At 38.0% G+C, this 21,350-nt stretch overlaps 2 protein-coding genes across 7 annotated transcripts in view; one reads left to right on the plus strand and one right to left on the minus strand.

Annotated features, from left to right (window-relative positions):
* Positions 1-21,350, minus strand: part of VWA8 (von Willebrand factor A domain containing 8) — a 348,163-nt gene that overhangs the window by 230,299 nt on the left and 96,514 nt on the right. For all 6 annotated transcript variants that reach the window (XM_032402933.1, XM_032402932.1, XM_032402934.1 and 3 more), the window contains 2 exons: positions 5,329-5,489; positions 2,919-3,032 (listed from right to left, as the gene is read on the minus strand). In XM_032402933.1, the coding sequence (XP_032258824.1) occupies positions 2,919-3,032; positions 5,329-5,489 (275 nt within the window). The remainder of the gene's footprint in view (positions 1-2,918; positions 3,033-5,328; positions 5,490-21,350) is intronic.
* Positions 19,718-20,226, plus strand: LOC116631615 (guanine nucleotide-binding protein G(I)/G(S)/G(O) subunit gamma-12-like). The gene has a single exon (XM_032402938.1). The coding sequence runs from the start codon at positions 19,881-19,883 to the stop codon at positions 20,109-20,111; it is 231 nt and encodes a 76-aa protein (XP_032258829.1). The 5' UTR covers positions 19,718-19,880; the 3' UTR covers positions 20,112-20,226.

The raw sequence follows: 21,350 nt of genomic DNA on the forward strand, positions 1-21,350 counted from the left end.
AGACCAGAGGAAATGGGAAAGTGGGAGTGGGCAGAGATCTATCATGACATGTGAGCTACAAGTATGAAGGGCAGCAGGTCCAGATCAGGGCTGTCGGAATGCACTATGGGACAAAGATGAAACTGATAAAAGCCTCATGTGCCTCAACATGCTGAGAGGAGGTTTATACAAGAGGGGAAGCGTCTGGGATGGAAAAGTGATAAATACATAGAAAACAGGGTCACTTTCTCTTCTGTGTTCCCACAGCATTATTGCAGAGATCTCTGTTCTAACATTTAAAAGCTGCATTGTAATTATTTATCTCTGTATCTGGCTCTCTTCATATGTATGCATTCATTAACTTTAGGAAAAACAAAACGTATGCAAGAAAGGAAAAACAACTGTAGTTTACCAAATGACTCAGCTGTTGTATAGTCCTTATGCTGTGATAATCATGCAGATGTTGAGTGAGGTTCCAAAGAAAATTATTCCATAACTACTTAGGAAGAATGAGAGATGGGAAGGATGTATATGTAGTGGGAAGAGAAGTGGTAAAAAGAGCTAAACCTTAACTTTCCATAGGAAGAAATCAATCAATAATGCCTAACACTGAAAAATAAATCAAGAAATACCAATGAAAGCATATTATGATATTGCAGTAGTGATGTACGGGGACAGGGTGGCTACACTGTGGTGAGCACAGCATAATGTATAAACTTGCTGAATCACTATGTTGAACACCTGAAACTAATGTAGCATTGTATGTCAACTATTCTTAAAAAAAAAAAAGTATATTATTTAGTGATACGGAGGTAAGTACCTGGGGGGGGAAAAAAAAACAGCTCGAAGTTGAAAGGAGTAGTCTCTGGGCTTTGGGAAATGGGAAAGTGTCTGAGGACAGATGACAGTGGACTGGTATTTTTCATAAAAAGTCTTGAAAAAGCTATCTTGCTCAAGTTTCATGAATGTTTAACAATGACATAAAATTAAAAAAAAAACAAAAAATAAGTGAAGGAAACCAAGCAATGCTCTTATGACTTGTTTCTATCTCCTCAGAGTGACCTCTAGAAATAGAACTGAGCCTGGTTTGTATTCATGCGAGTGATGAAAATCAATAGTGATGAAGATGGGACACTTTGAGAAGGAAGTACTACTAACCAGTGTGAGCCAAAACCTCAACACGATGTTCAGGGCCACTATGTTCCTGAAATTGTTTTCATTTGTAAAACCTCTTGTGACCATTAGGGAGAACTTGGGTACTTCTCAGGGAAGAGGGCTGTCATTTCCTGGACAGTGGACTACAAATACAATGCTCCTGAGGTCAAGCAGACTTGCTCAGAGCTACTGCCCAACTGCTTTGATTAATCTCCCTGAAAATATAAACTGTTCTCTGATGTGTGGTTCACACTCAAATAATGTACAAAAGCTGATTGTTATAAACTAAAGGTATGAAATGAGAGGGATCTTGATAACTTCCCTCCCTAGATACTCAACCAAACTATTTACTGGGCTAGATGAATTTGATGATGTGGATCCCAGCTGTGTATAATCAAGTGAATTTTTTAAATAACTTATACAGAGGTAGTAAGGAATTTAATATTCCCTCTCTATAAAAAAATTCCAAGGAAATTTTTAAACTCTCCTTAAAACAGAAACACAGTAAGAAATACACTTAAATATCATTTGTAAAATTTTAATGTGTTAAATATGTCAGCAAGCCAGTGCGGGGAGGGGAAGCTTCAATTAAATAAGATTCAATTAAGTGACTAGGTATTTGCCAAGGTAACAATCTCTAGTTATGTCAAAATATCCATGGAAATGTAAGGAGACAGAAAACTTACATTTGCCAAACGTCCTCTAAAGGAAAGTAGTATTTAGCTAGAAGAAATCTTTTGCAATTTTTCAAACACATCGAAAATTTGAAGGAATAGAATATGAACACCTGTTATCTCCTTCACCTAGATTTCGCCAACTATTAAGATTTTACCACCTTGGGGGCGCCTGGGTGGCTCAGTCGTTAAGCGTCTGCCTTCGGCTCAGGTCATGATCCCAGGGTCCTGGGATCGAGCCCCGCATCAGGCTCCCTGCTCCGCGGGAAGCCTGCTTCTCCCTCTCCCACTCCCCCTGCTGTGTTCCCTCTCTTGCTGTCTCTCTGTCAAATAAATAAATAAAATCTTAAAAAAAAAAAAAAGATTTTACCACCTTGTGTTCTCATTCCCACTTGCTCTTCCTCTGTATGCGTACATATACACACGTACGTGTCCTTTTTTTCCCCTGAAACATCTGGAAGGGAGTCGTTGACCTCTTTTTACATTATCCCTTAAATATCTCAGTGTGCATTTCCTAAGAACAGGAATATTCTCCTTCAAAACCAGAATACCATTATGATACCTAAGAATATTAACTCAATATCATGTAGTATATATATTCCACATTTAAACTTTCCCAATTGTCCCAAAGTATCTTTTCTAGCTGTTTCCATTTGATTTCCCGATCCAGGATCCAAGCATTTGGTTCGGACATTTCTGGGAGGAATATGTAAGTAAGCCACGAAGGGTAATCCTGCATCAGGTGGCTTACCTCCATAATAACTGACTGCTTCCTAGGATGGAGGGTCCAGTAAATTATGAGGCTTCCCCCCGCTCCAAAGGGATACAAAGTATGGGGCCAAAACTGGGTTGCTATGACAACCGGGGGGATTACCTTATCAGAGCTAATGTTCTTATGAAGTGTTGAAACATGTATGTGAAAGTAAGGCTGAGAGTGCAGAGCACATCTTGGATAGCAAGCTCAAGTTGTAGGAAATGCCAGATTATGAGCATGCTCAGGACACCAAATTATTAAGGGATTCAAAGTTAGCTTGGCTTGACCCTAGGTTCAGAAGAATAACAAGAGGGCACAAGTGACCACAAGAATGAGAGCAGGGCGCCCAACATTACCTCTGCTGTAGCTGCTCATCAGACAGTTGCAACTCTTCCTTTAAGCGCATATACCTGTCTTCTTTCAGCAGCCTAGAGCCGTCGTAGAGGCTTAGCTCCCGGTCGTGGATCAACCTAAGGGACAGGGGAAAGTCAGGGAACAACTTTATCGGTTTTGAACGTTTAAGTCACTGGAGGTGGAATCGGTTAACATTTTAATCCTGTCTATTATTCTGGGCGATTGAGTCTACCAATTTTGTTAGATGGACCTTTTGCAATTTCAAGTTGGCTAGTGCTATTATACTTGGCAACACTATTGGTTTCTGTACTGGAGAGCAGTAGTCATGGTTACTAGATGCGGACAGCAGGGAGGACAAGGATGAGGAGGAGGGGCTGGAAAGGGAACGGAGGAAGGAGATGACAAGCAGCAGCTGAATGGGTGACTGAGGATAACCATGAGGTGCACATTAATGAACAAGGCAGGTGGTACATACTCAGAGTCTAAGGTAACTCTTTAAGGGATAGTATTATCCATGTATTTCTGTCTTTGGAATTACAGGATTTAAAACATCAAAAATCTGTATAATGAAATAACTGGTGCTATTTCATATACTAACTCTGATGGTGACCTAACAGTCCACAGCACAAACAGCATCATCTTCCAGATGTTGCAGGGGTTGAAAAGCACTACTGCTAGATTTTACACCAAGCGCTCAAGTCTCCGGATGCCCACATCACAGTTGCCCCACATGACCTCCACTCAGCAAGCACTGAGGTGAGGGGAAACTGCATAATGCAGGGGTTAGGAGCATGGGCAGTGGAGAAGTCAGATCTGTGTTCAAATCCAGCTCTGTACCTTATCAGCTGAATGACTGGGGCGGGGGGGAGCACTACTCCTCCATCTCTCTAAACTTTTCTCTGTTATAAAATCAGGGCACTCAAACCAACCTCATAGTACTGCTGTGAAAATTAAACATCTAATGCAAGGCAGATGCTTACTGTAGTTGTTCTCAATCTTGGCAGCACATTAGAACCTTCTGGGAAGGGTTTAAAAAGGCCGGTGTTCAGGCCTCACCCTGGGTCACTTATATCTGAATTTGGGGACGCAGAACTCAGGCATCAGTAATTGTTAAGCTCTACCCACACAAGGTGATGCCAGGGCTGAGAGCCTGAGAAGCACCGGCCAGGCACAATGCCCCATGGAGAGTAAGGACTCAGTTAATGACAGCTGCCCCTTTTCCCAAGTGCCTGGCCGAGCAGGCAAGAGGTAACCAAGAAAAGGGGAGCAGTAAGAATGATTTCTGGTTGTGTCTGTATTTATCTATTTAGAAGAAAAAACTACCCTAAATCTATGGAATATTTATGGCAAATCGCTAAAAATTTGTGGTTATTATTTTCAAATGCTCCGAAGCCTAATCAGGATTAACACAATGTTTTTGAAATTTTTAATTATACTCAGTATCTGCATCTTGTCAAGGACAAGAAACTCTGAATGGCTGGTTGGGAAAATGGATTATTCCATAGTTAGAAATCAAACGTCTAGAAGTGACAGAATCAAGACAGAACAAATAAAAAATTGGTATCATTAATCTTCCGAAATGACACAGGATGGAAATACTTTCCATGAAAGTTACACATGAAATTTTCTCTTAACATTACATTCTAGAGAAGTTAATTAGGAATGTTTTCCCCACCCAAACTGAAATAAGGAAACAACAGTTATACAATGTTCGAGTTTGTAAACACAAAGTGAGTTTAGTCTATATAAAATATCATCAAACATCCATTACACATTCCATTTTTTTAAAGATTTTATTTATTTATTAGATAGAGAGAGGGAGCATGAGTGGAGGGGAAGGGACTGAGAGAGAGGGAGAAGCAGGTTCTCCACTGCACAGGGAGCCTGACGTGGGGCTCGATCCGAGGACCCTGGGATCATGACCTGACCCGAAGGCAGACGCTTAAACGACTGACCCACCCAGGCGCCCCTCCATTACACATTTTATATAAGGAACCATAATTTCTCTCTCAAAAAAATCCAACAGAATTAACCAATAATTTAGATCTATGATTCATAAGGTGTTTGTAAACAGTGATGCTGTGACTAACATCATAAGAAACGTGAGCTGCATGACTTACTGTATGTATCAATAAGCATATATGAAGTCTTTCAAAATTTTTACCTAAAAGTTTTCTTTTTTCAACTCTTACCCAGAGAATTTTGCCATGGCATTGTTTTTTTCCCAAAATGTTCAGTATTGGAAGTTTTACTGTCCTGTGTTTACAAAGATAAAAATCTCTGCTGTTCTGGCTGGATACAGAAGTAAGTTTCTCACGATCTACAGGACCCAGTTTAAAAAAGATGACGATAGAGTTCCACGTCTACTGTTTACATGGAGTGTTTCTGTGTGTGTGTGTGACTCATACAAACCTTTGCAATACAGCAAGTGTGCCCACATTGACGCGGTGGATGCCATCCAAGAGGACGAGCTTTCCTTCCAGAGCAGCGTTTACAAGGGGTGAGGACCGCCACGCAGTGTCTCCGTTGGGAAGAGTGTATCTCTGTTGTAGCAGGTCACGTGCAGTCATATCCTGAAACCAAGCCCCACCACCCACCACAGAAAATGCAGGATTAATTTTTAAGAGATGGATGGAAGCTTATTTAGCTTTATAGTTACCACTCTGAACATAACATTCCATATAATAACTGGGAAGTCATCTTCTCCAATCCACTAAAAAGAAAAACATTCAAAAGCTTTTCTTGGTCATTTGCAGTTTTTCATGTTACTCATCCACATACTACAGTAAGAGTGAGGGCTCTTCTCCCCCCTTCTTTATTTAGCATTCTCCCCCCCCTTAAAATGTTCATTTGATATCTATGCAGATGATGGCAGTCATTGTCACTTGACTGTAATGAAATTTAATTCAATCAGCTTTATTTTTGCGGGGACCAAAATGTGTGGATTCCTTTTTAAGAATTAGAGGCCATACAAACTCAATGGGAAGAGATGCTTTTCAATCCTGAGCCATTTTCTTGCAGCTGAGTTCTCCTGAAAGGTCATGCTAGGGACCCATCACAGTGACTCAGTCTATTTAAAGAGGTTTGAAAATGGAGGAAACTGAGGAGGATAGTCATCAGATGAGGTACAGGAATTGACAAACAATAGCATGGCAGTTATAAGCAATTTTTTAAAAAGATTTATTTATTTGACAGGAGAGAGAGAGAGAGAGAACACAAGCAGGGGAAGTGGGAGAGGGAGCCCGCCGTGGGACTCGATCCCAGGTCCCTAGGATTGTGACCTGAGCAAAGGCAGACACTTAATCGACTGAGGCATCCAGAAGCCCTATAAGCAATTTTTTAAAGCACAAACACAATGCGCTAGTGCTAAGACAGTGTGACAGATTTAAGCAAACTATTAATAGCAGTGGCATAAAATGTCCATTTTTTAAAATTTGGGGTGCCATATAATATCAACAACTTTTTCTTACATGTATTAATGATGAAGACAATAGTTTGTATTCTGTTATCAGCTTCAGATAACTTTTGTGCAACTTATATCAAACAAAATTTCAACTTCTACAATCAATTTTATTCAAAACTTTAGTCTTTTGTAAATTCTTTGATATCCAACTGCAGTTTTAAGAAGACAGAAAACTAAAAAATTTGCTTATATTCACAATGGCAACAGATCTACACTGAAACCAAGATTAAAATATAAGTCTTAATTATTTCAATTTTCTCACTACCAAAAAAGTACTGACTTAGGAAGTATGAATAGGCTTATACTGAATCATAAAGACACTTGAGAATAGTAACATTCAAACTCACCAGATCCCCATAGCCCTAAAAGTCTGGCTTTGACACATTATCAAAATTTGGCTTAACTCATTAATTCTAATTTTTAAACTATGAACTTTAAATTCTATGCAAACTATATGAGCATGGCATTCTAAGCTGCCAATGATCGTTGCAATACTAAATTGAGCACCATCATCAGTGTTTACTGAGATGGTTTATGGTGAGAATGAGCTCATTCCTATTCATGGGTATGCAATATAAGAACAGGAAAAGAGGGGCACCTGGGTGGCTCAGTTGGTTAAGCCTCTGCCTTCGGCTTAGGTCATGATCCTGGGGTCCTGGGATCAAGCCCCACCTTGGGCTCCCTGGTCAGTGGGGAGTCTACTTCTCCCTCGCCTTGTGCTGCTCCCCCTGTTCCTGCTCTCTCTCTCTCTCAAATAAATAAATAAAATCTTAAAAAAAAAAAACAGGAAAGGAATCCCTGTGCAAGAAAAATAGGACAAATCAAAATAAATGTTTGTGGGTCATTTTCATAATTAAATTATGAAAAACAACCAAATACACACACACAAATCTTTTTTAAATTAATATAAAAACAGGTAAATTTAAAGAAAACTCTTGGTAGTAATTATTTCAGAAAAATATTCACTATAGAGTTACATCATATATTGTTCCAGAGAATAAAGCAAACAGAAAACATGCTTTAACACAGTAGTTCTAAATCAAAGATATATACCGGAAATAGCTGGGGGAACTTTTGGAAAATACATTAGCATAGGCCCCATCACCCCAAGATCTGGATTCAATAGACCCAAGATGGGGCTTACCACCTGGATTTTATTAGACATTAATTACATAGATGATAAATTAAATGTCCCCTAGATGGGAAACACTACTTTAAAAAAGAAACGTTAACTCAATGTGAAATTTGGTCTCATCCTATTTGTTTATACCCCTCTCTTATTCTAGTAGGAATTATGAGATTACATGAGGATATATGAGATGTATAACAAAATAGTATAAATTAAAAGGTGAAAAAAATGGAAGAAAGAAGACGGAAGAGTAAGCCTTGTTTCCTTCAAGTATTCCTATTGGTATTCAGAGAGGAGGTAACATGAAGAAAGCATCCCATTGATACTGTATTTTTAAAGAAATGAATGGGTGTTGATTTTGAAAATGCCAGCTTCACACTGAAAATATATGGTATCCTGACCCACTTTAGCTCTGGAGTCTTTTGCGTGGGCCCAGGAAAAGAAGATGAGGAATGTGACTCTGGCATGAGAGGTTCAGACTCACAAGGAGCTGAGGCTAGCAACTGGTAACATTTCAAAAAAAATTTCAACAGAGAAAATTCCTTACTCTCATACCAAGACATCCTGAATCACCGTTCTAACGCACGCTATGAGAAAGCACTACTTCATTGGATGATGATTCCAAAATTCTTTCATATCTTGTTAATGCACACACTGTCCACAATAGTTGCCTCATCCAAATGAGTAAATATTTACCAGGAAAGATGATGAGAAAGACAACCAGGACACAGGACGACTCTTCTACAACCTGGCAGTTAGAGATTCCCTTATTCTGACTGAAGTAAAGCATGATTATTTGTTGCCACACAACAATGACTAACAGATCAACAGAGCTCAGAGCTGCTAACGACAACTACAACTACAGAGCAGGAATGTTCTCCCTTTCTTCAATCCTCACAGGAATAAAAAATGGAAAACACCTGGCATTTCTTATAAGACTAGTTCAGTCCAGTTTTACCACCTAAACTCTTTCATACTCTCATGGTAAAAAAGAGTCATTCTTCACTTCTAGTATGAATTCACATTAAAATAAAAACCCTCCTTAGAGAAAGAAAAAAGCATTCCTTTTAATACAAGCTGCTAGTTTTCATAATTAAATGAAAAGATGAAGATTCCAGCTTTTCCTTAAGGAGATAATTGCCCCCACTTCCCATATTAATTAAAATCAGAAATTATTTTTGATTGTGTGAGAGTGAAGAACACCAAAATAAAACTGAACTTCTGTGCAACTGAACCTAATCAAACCTAATTATTGACAGAATTTTTTCAGCATAGTCTGAATGAGTCAGTGATATGAATTAATTTCAATAATAAGTTAATCTTTAAAATAGAGTAACAGCATCTCCGTCTATAGAATACTTGGATTTTAGTACTGTGAAATTGTTGTAATATCGGTATTTATTTTAACATATACTGTATCATGAAATTGTTAAAAACATATCATTTCTTTATTCTTTCTGCCTACACATGCATCCCTAAAGCAAGTGGAGGGGCAAAATTAAAAAAAAGAGTGTGCTTACTCCATATGATTATTTTGAAAGTACACTAATAAAAATAAAAAACGATGAATGTCCCAATTTTTGCATATATTTTTCTTATCCCTGAAACTTCTGAACTTAAGAGAATAAAAATAGTACTAATGATATCATAGAGCCTGAACCATTTCCTCTTTCTGTATTTCCTTAAAGATTTTAAAACAACAGGACATGAAACCAAGTTCCTTTAGCGCTACCACTGTCTAACCTTGAACACCTCACCTTCTCATTCAGATCCCTGGAAAACACTTAAGATTCACTTAAGATCTCTTAAGATTCAGTGACATTTGGAATTTTGCTCTTTTATTTTCTTTATTTTTATTTTTTGTAATTTTGCTCTTTTGATTTGCAATGGAGAAACCCTACTGAAAAAAAAAGTCCTATTAAAGTGAGAAGCATGGCTACATGAAATGTATGAGAAAACATAGATCTGAGCCTAAAGTAATTATATATCTTACAGGTTTTTAGTACCTTTGAATGACATGCTAATTTTTCTGACATTTCCTTGAGAAACCTGGATGTTAAGTCATTAGTTTGATGAGATCAGTTCAATAAGCATCTTGTGTGTCAAGGGGCTAGAATAAGGCTAGAATTAGTTTTCCAAAGCATAATATCATTCAGAAGGATAAATGAAAATATTATAGTGAGTTTTTAGCATATAAAGAAATTTGAGCTACGTCTCTTTAAATATGAATATTGATAAGACAGTAAAATTTTTCAGCATAAAGCATATATAATTTTTCTTGTGGACAATTTATATTACTATAGTAAATGGAGGATATCAAAATCTATTAAGAATATGACCTTAATTAGATTAAACATACACTTTTCCACTACATATATGAACCCAGAAGAATTTCAGGAAGTATTTGAGTTGGCTTGCAAAAATATGTATAGTATAACATTATAAAATTTGAAATAAGTGGATAAAGACAACTAAACAAGGGAAGATGAAATGAAGAAACGTAAAGATAATACATACAATATGTATTATAAGAAGAATTTAAAATGTGAATCTAATCTTTTTACTATCTAACACACAAAAAAGAGTGACATAAAACAAGTTATGTAAGTCATAATAAGCACAGCATTGACACCAAAAAAAGAAGCAGCACCATAATTTTTAATGACGAGATAGAGAAAAATTTGTTCCATGGGTCAGGTCATCATATAAAGTACAGTGTGTTAAGGAGTTGAAAACAGAAGTAACAATAATTACAGCCACTAATACTTATGGAGAGTTTACTAGGTGCCAAGTACTCTAGATAAATTAATTCATGTAATCCTTATAACCTTAAGAGACGAGTACAATTACTGCCTTCATCCTACAGATGAGATAACCGAGGTATGAAGGGGTTAACTTACCCAAAGAAGGACACACAGCTAATAAGCAGAGGATCTGGGTTGTCCTCAAAAATATTATTACAATAAATACAGCAACAAATTTCAGTAAAAAAAAATTCCACAGTGAAGGAACTAGCTTGGATGAATCAGGACATGGATACACTGGAGAGTTCATATAGGAATGTACCAATGGCACACCTCTCAGGCTGCCCTCCACAAATGCTGTTTCTCAATCAAGTTCTTTGAGAAGAGTGAGAAAGTAGTGACTACGGTGTTACCACTCTCCAAACTGCCCCCAAACACAGCTAGTCTCCATTGTTGTTTAAAAATATCTTTGTATACATGTGTAAAAGATTAAAATAAAGATGCTTTAGCTAACAGTAATTATATCTCTAGGTGGATACGATTCTTCACTTTCTTATTTCTGAATCAAAAATATACACTGTGATGGGGTGCCTGGGTGGCTCAGTCGTTAAGCGTCTGCCTTCGGCTCAGGTCATGATCCCGGGGTTCTGGGATCAAGCCCCGCATCAGGCTCCCTGCTCTGCGGGAAGCCCGCTTCTCCCTCTCCCACTCCCCCTGCTTGTGTTCCCTCTCTCGCTATGTCTCTCTCTGCCAAATAAATAAATAAAATCTTTAAAAAAAAAAAAAATATACACTGTGGGCACTCAAATTTTTTTTGATTGGGCTAAGTATTATTAATGATTTTTTTTCTCCCAATAGAAACTAGCTGTAATTCTATGGGCTTTCCAGGTCGATCTCAAGTAAGTTTCGCTCAAATAAGCAAAAATATCCTGCCAAAAAATATCCTGCCAGTAGAGTATAAATATTAAGAAAATCTCAGACTTAAGTGAAACAAAGAATACACCAAGGCTAGCTGATGTAAGCCATCGATTTTGCAATAAGGGATTAATTATGTCCATACCTATTAGTGGCAGAATACTGCATAAATATTGTAGAAACACAGAATGTTAGTAATTTTTAGGTCCCCGAATAGAAATGAAGCCATTATTTACAGTCTAAGCATGCTCAGTGAACAGAATGGAAGGCATGCTGCCAACGTTCCTCAGCGTCATTTATGTTTGATCTTAAAGAAGCCTCTCATTTTACATATTGTAAAATTATCTATAAACTTTTCCATGCTTCTCCCGCAAGTTCTTCTCTTAAAGACCTATTTTTAACTTGTCACACATATAATAAACGCTTCCTTTATGTATACAATGATGTATACATAAGCCTACCATGATTGTTTTAAATGACTCTTCTATGGATGGGAAGAAGCTGATTTTGAATCATCTATAGCTCTCTTCATTATAACCAGTGGGATCTCTTCAAGATGATCTGCTCTGCTTAAACACTTATTCTATGAACACAGAACAAAATTCTTCTGACCAAAGCTAACCAGAAGTCAAACCCCCTGTCTTACTAACAACTGATCCAACAAAAGAACACCTTAATATTAAGTTGCAAAATAAAACATAAGTCAAGGTCAGTATATGTACAAAAAATGTCATATGTATTCAATGAAGATACCTAATCAAATACCCTTCTAATCTTCCTGTACTACAGAGGCTAAAAAATGAGAAACATTGTTTCTTAGATGCTTTGCAACTAAAGTTCTGTAGGCGACCCAGGTTCTACTAGCATTCTCACATATACACAACTGGGAACTGAAAAAAGTGGCGGCAAGCAATGAGAGGGAGGTGGCAACCAGCCCCAGGGGACCTGTTCTCCTAGAAAGCCATGGCTGAAGCTCTCCTGCTCTGTCATTCCTTACTGGGTAAAATCTAAACACTGTTCCTTGTCTCTCCCAGAAATTCTGTAAGCTACCTAATACCCAGTGGTAAGTCCCTCTCAGTATTAGATAGCCAGGATGGATTCTATTGCCCACAACAAAAAAACCACAACCTAAGGATAATAATATTTTAAAAATAAGCCAACTTATTAAAGCTTGTGCAGAAATGTTCATGGACAATGAAGTCTACGAAAGAGGGTGAAAAAACTTTCCAAAAGTAAGGTAAAAGGCAGAGACATTACTGAGCAGAACCCCAACAACACACAAACTGAAGAACCACATTTTACTCAAATGGTACGGCAAACTCTGCTGCATTTTATCACAAGTGTGTGACTCTGTTAGAACACGTGGGAAAGCTGCAATCAATTCTAGCTTAAATATTTGGAATGATATTTGCCTTACATTAAATTAGTTTTTTAAAAGCAAGAAACAAGGTATAAAATCAAGGTTGTTGTAAGTACTATGGTATTCAGTAAAGACACCTGAAACAGATATGGCATTTGGCCTCATTGAGCCACGCTCAAACCCTTCTGGTCAGCCAGCGTGGAAGCAGCAGGTACAGTATGAGGAAAGCAGAGTTTCAATTCCAAATCTGCCACTTCCTTATAACGCGATAAATGGATGATGTGAGGAAAACAACTTTAGAATTAAATGAGATGTCTGGCACCTAGTGGGTATTTGATAAATAACAGCTGAATCAGAACCAAATGAAGAAAAAAATACAAATACATTAAAATTTAAATTTAACAATAAGTTAACAGTTCAAGACATTAATAGAAGTCATGTGACAATGCTATATGACAGAAGAAATTCTTGTTTTAGGATTTATTTTTTTTTAAAGATATTATATATTTATTTGACAGAGAGAGACACAGCAAGAGAGGGAACACAAGCAGGGGGAGTGGGAGAGGGAGAAGCAGGCTCCCCACCGAGCAGGGAGCCTGACGAGGGGCTCGATCCCAGGACCCTGGGATCATGACCTGAGTGGAAGGCAGACGCTTAACGACTGAGCCACCCAGGGTGCCCCTTGTTTTAGGATTTAAAGATAATACGGAAACAAGTAGGGATTAGTAAAGAAAAGCTGACAAAGATCAGATATGAGCCAGTCCTTTAAAAATAATGTATATTTTTCAAAATTATTTATCCACTCCTTCATATATTGACTGCTTACTACATGCAAGTCACTGTTCCAGGAGCTGAGGGTACAGCAGTGGAACAGATAAACATGGTCCTTACATTCCAGGGGGGAAGAGAACAAAAATAGACATAGTAAGGGGACAGAGGACGAGAAGGAAGGAAGGGAGGGAGGAGACAAGACTAAGAAAAAAGATCACGTAGGGGGTCAGTGCTCTACAGAAAATATCGGGTAATGTGATAGCAAATGACTTGGTGGGTCAAGGATGCTTTCTCTAAGTATATTTAAGTTGCAATTTGACAGACGAGAGGCCATGTGAAGATCAGGGGTGAGAGTATTTGAGGCTGAGGCAACAGCCTGTGCAAAAGCCCTGAAGGAGAAGCAGCTAGACGGGTTTAAGGGACTGAAAGTAGCCAGTGAGGCTGAAGCATAATTAGCAGAGGGTCCAGCAGGGAAAGAGAAGCCTGGAGAGGCAGGCATGGACAGTGGTTCTCAACCTTGGCTGCCTGTTAGAACTACCAAGTAGCTTTTGGAAAAATACCGAAGTCTGGGTTTCACTCCGACCAACTACTTCAGACCGCCTGGTGATAGGGCCTCGACACTGGAAGTTTTTCAGAGTTCCTTGGGTGATTCTAGTAGGCAACCAAGGTTGAAAAGCATTGATGGAGGGCTCATAAGCCAGGCTAAGGAGTTCTTAACCATATTCTATGTATGATAGGAAACTACTGACAGATTCTAAACAGGGAAATGACATGATCTGATTTACTTCCACCATTCTTTTTTTTTTTTTTTTTTTTAGATTTGTATTTATTTGACAGAGAGACACAGCAAGAGAGGGAACACAAGCAGGGGGAGTGGGAGAGGGAGAAGCAGACTCCCCGCAGAGCAGGGAGCCCGATGCGGGGCTCGATCCCAGGACCCTGGGATCATGACCTGAGCTCAAGGCAGACGCTTAACGACTGAGCCACCCAGGCGCCCCTACTTCCACCATTCTTTAGAGAATAGATTATGGGATACAACATCTTCTAATTAAGTATCTACACTTGTTTCATATCTACCAGTTAAATATCTACAAAAGAGTAGATATTTAATATTTTCACCAAGAGATAAATTTTAAAATAAATAAACTGAAAACTGTATGATATTAATGAAAGGAAGTGAAGAAGACACAATTAAATGGAAAGATAGTCCGTGCTCATGAGCTGAAAGAATTAGTATTATTAAAAAGTTCCAAAGCCTAAAGCAATCTACAGATTCAATGTAATCCCTATCAAAATTCCAATGGCATTTTTCACAGAAATGGAGCAAACAATCCTAAAACTTATATGGAACCACAAAAGGCACTGAAAAGCCAAAAGGTCTTGAGAAAGAACAAAGTTGGAGGCATCACATTACCTGATTTCAAACTGTATCACAAAACTGTAGTAATAAAAACTGTATGATATTGGCATAAAAACACATACATAGATCAATGGAATAGAACAGGGAGCCCAGAAATAAACCCACACATATATGGTTAACAAATTTATGACAAAGGAGTCAAGAACATACATTGGGGAAGGGATATTCTCTTCAATAAATGGTATGAGGAAAACTGTAGAGCCATATGCAAAAACTGGACCTCTATCTTACACCAGACACAAAAAATCAACTCAAAATGGATTGAAGACTTGAATGTTAAGACCTGAAACCACAAAACTCCTAGAAGAAAATATAGACAGTAAGCTCCTTGACATTGTCCTTGGATTTTTTGAGTGTGACCAAAAGCAAAGGCAACACACCCAAAAATAAACAGGACTACATCAAAAGAAAAAGAAAAAGCTTCTGCACAGCAAAGAAAACCAACAAAATAAAAAGGCAACTTACTGAATGAGAAAAAATATTTGTAAATCATATCTGATAAGGGGTTAATATCCAAAATATATAAAAAACTCATACAACTCCATAGGAAAAAAACAATCTGATTTAAAAATGGGGACCTGAATAGACATTTTTCTAAATGGCCAACAGGTTACAAGAAAAGGTGCTCAGCATCACTAATCTGGAAATGCAAATCAAACCTCAATGAGATCACCTCACACCTGCTATTATCAGAAAGACAAGAGATAACAAATGTTGGTAAGTATGCAGAGAAAAGAGAACACTTGTGCACTGTTGGTGGGAATATAAATTGGTATTGCCACAATGGAAACATTATGAAGGTTCCCCAAAATATTCAAAATATAACTACCATATGGTCCAGCAATCCCACTTCTAGGTATATATCCAAATAAAATGAAAACAGGATATTAAAGAGAAATCTGTACTCCTGTGTTCATTGCAACACTATTAACAAAAGCCAAGATAAAGGAAACAACCTATGAGGTTGTCCTATAGGAAACAACCTATGAGGTGTCCATCCATGGATTAATGGATAAAGAAAATGTTTTTATACATATAATGGAATATTATTCAGCCATGAGAAAGCAGGAAGTCCTGCCATTTGTGACAACATGGATGGGCCCCGAGGGCACTATGCTAAGTGAAATAAGCCAAACAAAGAAAAATAAATACTCTATGGTATCACATGTGGAATCTAAAAAAAAAAAAAAGAAGTCAAACTTAGAAACAGAGTAGAAAAGTGGTTTGGTTGTCAGGGGCTGGGAGGTGAGGGAAATATGGTAAAATGGTACAAACTTTCAGGTATAAGATGAGTAAGACCGGGCACCTGAGTGGCTCAGTCGGTTAAGCGTCTGCCTTCAGCTCAAGTCATGATCTCAGGGTCCTAAGATCGAGCCCCATGCTGGGCTCCCTGAAAAAGTCTGCTTCTTCCTCTCCCTCTGCCCCTCCCCCCACCCTGCTGGTGCTCTCTCTTTCTCTCAAATAAATAAAATCTTGGGGAAAAAAAGATCTGAAGATACAATGTAAAATGTGATGACTATAGTATTATATAACTGATATTTGCTAAGAGAGTAGAATTTCAATGTTCTTACCAAAACAAAAGAGAGAGAGACTGAGAGAGAAAGAAGTATCTACAAATATTCAACCAACATAACTGATGTGTTCTTAAAAATCCTAAGTAAAGTTCCATATGCCAAATACATTTTCCACCAAATTGTCAACAATAGGTCTAGAGATAGTGGGTTAGAGCTACTGGAGATGTTCATAGCTATAGTAGATCCTACAAAAAGCAAATGATGCTAGACTACTAACTGGCTGTGGGGGTTAGGGTAGATGGGGAGAAGGCTAAGAAGTGTGTCATGGCTGCATTGCTTAACAACTCTTTTGATCAACTTAATGTGTCCCCTTTGGCACTTTTCTAACAAAACTAAAGCTGCTCTCTCTGAATTGATCCCCATTGGCAGACACTGTGCAGCAGGGAGCTGAACACTTCTCATTAGGTGGGAGATAGGGAAGAGCTGATGGATTCAAGGAGGGTCATTAAGGATAAATGTGGAGTCTCCTGCCTGAAGCAGCACAGAAAGAGGCTTGCTAAGGTTCAAGAAATAGGCTGGTGAAGGTAGCAACCTCATCTTGCTCACCTTCCCACCTATGTGAGGGCATAATGGACATCACTCTGCTCCTGGGCAGAGGCTGTCTGCCCACAGCTACCTAATCCTGGAAGAGTTTAAAGGAACCAAAGGAAGCATCACAGGAGCTGGGAATGGCCAAAGACCCTCTTCAGATTGTTAATCTCTTAACAGTAGTCCACAGAGTATAAAATCAGGAATGTGGCAGCTTCTACATTCTTTTTTTTTTTTTTTAAGATTTTATTTATTTGACAGAGAGAGACACAGCAAGAGAGGGAACACAAGCAGGGAGAGTGGGAGAGGGAGAAGCAGGCTTCCCACTGGGCAGGGAGCCCGATGCGGGGCTCGATCCCAGGACCCTGGGATCATGACCTGAGCCGAAGGCAGACGCTTAACCGACTGAGCCACCCAGGCGCCCCAGCTTCTACATTCTTAAGGTCCAAGCTACTTCAGCTCTGAGTCCCCAGAAGCACTAAATGAACTCTGTTAAAGAATACCTTTCCCTTTGCTGTCTTTTTTTTTTTTTTTAATTTTATTTATTTATTTTTGAGAGAGAGAGCAGTGTGCACAAGTGGGGAAAAGGGGCAGAGGGAGAAGCAGGCTTCCCGCTGAGCAGGGAGCCCAATGCGGGACTTCATCCCAGAACCCTGGGATCATGACCTCTGTCAAAGGCAAATGTTTAACCAACTGAGCCACCCAGATGCCCTGCTGTCCTTTTTGACTGTCTCTATGGTTTTGTCAAATGGCTTTCATTTCAAATACTTCAGAAAGCCCTGTTTCTACTATGAGACCGACTTATAAATCACCAATAAAAGTTCTACACATTCAGAAAGGGTTTGGATCCTGAGTAGTTTCATTTTTTTAACAGAGGAAAAATAGAAAAAGCATTTCAGAATCACCAAATGCAACTAGACAATAAAGTTGAGAGGATGTATTTACTTTTTATTTCCAAGAATAAAATATGTTTGCAAAATACACTGTACATACAAAAATTGTGAATTCCAAATCAAATCAAAATTATATCCTTCTTTCTTTTCTTTTTTGACTTTGACATATTCCTCATAAAAGAATATAAATATATAACATCATCACTAATCTCATTAACCTCTAGCAAACTCCTCATTCTTGCCATGATCTTTGATGACTATAAAATCCTGAGGACTCTTAAAAGATTGCCCTAAGGACTTAAAGGTGGAAAATAAGTGGCCATAATTAATTTTCATAAGAAAATTATGAATAAAAAGATATAAAGTGTAACAGCACATACATGAAACATGGAGGAAGGAATAAAAAAAGGGGTTTTTTTAGAATGTATTTGAGCTTAAATGACCATCAACTTAACATAGACTGCTATATATTTAGGATGTTATAAATGAACCTATGGTAACCACAAACCCAAAACTATAATATATACAAAAAAAAAAAAAAAAAAAAACACAAAGAGAAACAAATCCAAACACCACACTATAGAAATTCATCAATCACAAAGAAAGAGTGCAAAGAACAGAGAACTATAAAAATGACCAGAAAACAATGAACAAAATGGCAATAGGTATATACCTATCAATAATTAAACATAAATGGCCTAAATGTTCCAATCAAAAGACACAGGGTAGCACAACAGATTAAAAAAAAAAAAAAAGACCTATATACTGCCTATAGGAAACTCACCTCAGACATGAAGAGACATGAAGACACATACAAAATGAAAGTGAAGGGATAGAAAAACATTTACCATGCAAATGGACACTAAAAAAAAAAAAAAAAAAAAAGGCCAGGGTAGCAATACTTGTATCAGACTAAACAGATTTTAAAACAAAGACTGTAACAAGAGATAAAGAAGGGCATTACAAAATGATAAAGGGATCACTCCAACAAAAAGATATAACAATTGTAAATATCTCTGCACCCAACACTGAAGCACCTGAATACATCAAACAAATATTACTGAATACAAAGGGAGAAATTAATGGCAATACAATAATAGTAGGGGACTTTAACACCCAATTTACATCATTGGATGTAAGGAAAATCAATAAGGAAACAGTGTCTTTGAATGACACATTAGAGCAAATGAACTTAACAGATATATACAGAACATTCCATCCAAAACCAACAGATGACACATTCCTTTCAAGTAAACATGTGACATTCTCCAGAAGAGATCACATGTTAGGCCATAAAACAAGTCTCAATAAATGTAAGAAGACGAAATCACACCATGCATCTTTGCTGACCACAGCGGTATGAAACAACAAATCAATCACAAGAAAAAAACTGGACAAAACACAAACATGTGGAGGCTAAACAATACTAAACAACCAATGGTCAGCGAAGAAATCAAAGAAGAAATAAAAAAATACAGGGAGACAAATGACCTACATACAAATGGTCCAAAACTGAAAACAGTTCTAAGAGGGAAATATATAGCAATATGGACTTACGTCAAGAAGCAAGAAAAAGCTCAAATAAACAATCTAACTTTACACACCTAAATGAACTAGAAAAAGAACAAACCAACCTGTAGTGAGTAGAAGGAAAGAGAAAATAAAGATCAGATCAGAAATAAATGACACAGAGGGTGCCTGGGTGGCTCAGTTGGTTGGGCGACTGCCTTCGGCTCAGGTCGTGGTCCTGGAGTCCCGGGATTGAGTCCCGCGTTGAGCTCCCTGCTCAGCGGGTAGTCTGCTTCTCCCTCTGACCTCCTCCCTCTCATGCTCTCTGTCTCTCATGCTCTCTGTCTCTCATGCTCTCCATCTCTCTCAAATAAATAAATAAAATCTTAAAACAAAAATTAAAAAAAAAAAAAAGAAAGAAGTGACACAGAGACCAAAAATAAATAACCAAAAATAGGAAAAAAATAAATGAGAGCCGGCGCCCGGAGAAGCAGGAGGAGAGGTCGGAGCGGTCTCCAGGAGCCCTTAGAGACCGAGTCCCCGGCGGCAGCGGTGGTGGCGGGGGAAGCGCACGGGCAGATTCATTCCACCACTTACAAGCTGAAAACGGTAGGCCACGGGAAGTCTTACTGGTTTCAGGTAGAAACAACAGTTGAAGATGTCCAGCAAAACGGCAAGCACCAACAACATCGCCCAGGCCAGAAGGACGGTGCAACAGCTGAGGATGGAAGCCTCCATCGAGAGAATAAAGGTTTCAGAGGCGTCAGCGGACCTCATGTCCTACTGTGAGGAGCACGCCAGAAGCGACCCTTTGCTGATAGGAGTACTGACCTCAGAAAACCCTTTCAAGGATAAAAAAAACTTGCATCATCTTATAGAGGAGCAGTGAAATGGCTCCTCGCCTCTTCTCAACAAAGCAAATTATGAGCAGCTCCTTGGAAGAAATTTACCTTCAGCTTATTTGGTAACCACTGCTAATAACTAAAATACTCTAACTTGGAAAAAAAAAAAAAAAAAGAAAAAAAAGAAATGAAACCAAGAGCTGGTTCTTTGAAAAGATAAACAAAATTGATAAACCCTTAGCCAGACTCATCAAAAAAAAAAAAAAAAAAAGAGAGAGAGAGAGAGAGAGAAAGGACCCAAATAAATAGAGAAGGAACAACTGACACCACAGAAATACAAAGGTTTATAGGAGAATACTATGAAAAATTATATGCCAACAAATTGGACAACCTAGAAGAAATGAATAAATTCCTAGAAACATACAATCTTCCAAAACTAAATCAGGAAGAAATAGAAAATCTGAACAAACCAATTACTAGTAACAAAATTGAATTGGTAATCAAAGAACTACCAAAAAATAATAATCCAGGACCAGATGTATTCATAGGTGAATTCTACCAAACATTTAAAGAAAGAGTTAGTACCCATTCTTCTCAAACTATTCCAAAAAATGGAAGAGGAAGGAAAGCTTCTAAATACATTCTATGACACTAAAATTACCCTGATACCAAAACCAGACAAAGACACCATAAAAGGGAAAACTACAGGGCAATATCCAACAATACATTCAATGGATCACTCACCGTGATCAAGTGGAATTTATTCCAGGGATGCAAGGATAATTTAATATTTGCAAATCAATCCACACGATACACCCCATTAACAAAATGAAGGATAAAAATCATGATCATCTCAATAGATGCAGAAAAAGCATTTGACAAAATTCAACATTTGTTCATGATAAAGACTCTCAAAATAGTAGGTTTAGAGGGAATATACCTCAACATAATAAAGACCACATATGAAAAACACAGCAAACATCATACTCAATGGTGAAAAACTGAGAGCTTTCCCTCTAAGATCAGGAACAAGACAAGGATGCCCACCTCTCACCACTTTTATTCAACACAGTACTGGAAGTTGAAGCCATAGCACTCAGACAAGAAAAAGAAGAGGCATCCATATTGATAAAGAAGAAGTTAAACTGCCATTATCTGCAGATGAAATGATACTACACGTAGAAAACGCTAAAGATTCCACCAAAAAAACTATTAGAAGTGATAAATGAATTCAGTAAAGTTGCAGGATACAAAATGAATACCCAGAAATTAGTAGTAGCATAGGG

The sequence above is a fragment of the Phoca vitulina genome, unplaced genomic scaffold (genome assembly GCF_004348235.1).
Source record: "Phoca vitulina isolate PV1807 unplaced genomic scaffold, GSC_HSeal_1.0 scaffold5, whole genome shotgun sequence".
NCBI classification, from domain to species: Eukaryota; Metazoa; Chordata; class Mammalia; order Carnivora; family Phocidae; genus Phoca; species Phoca vitulina.

Bases quoted from the DNA above. Each gene is read 5' to 3' on its own strand.
- LOC116631615 (XM_032402938.1), top strand. From the start codon at position 19,881: ATGTCCAGCAAAACGGCAAGCACCAACAACATCGCCCAGGCCAGAAGG.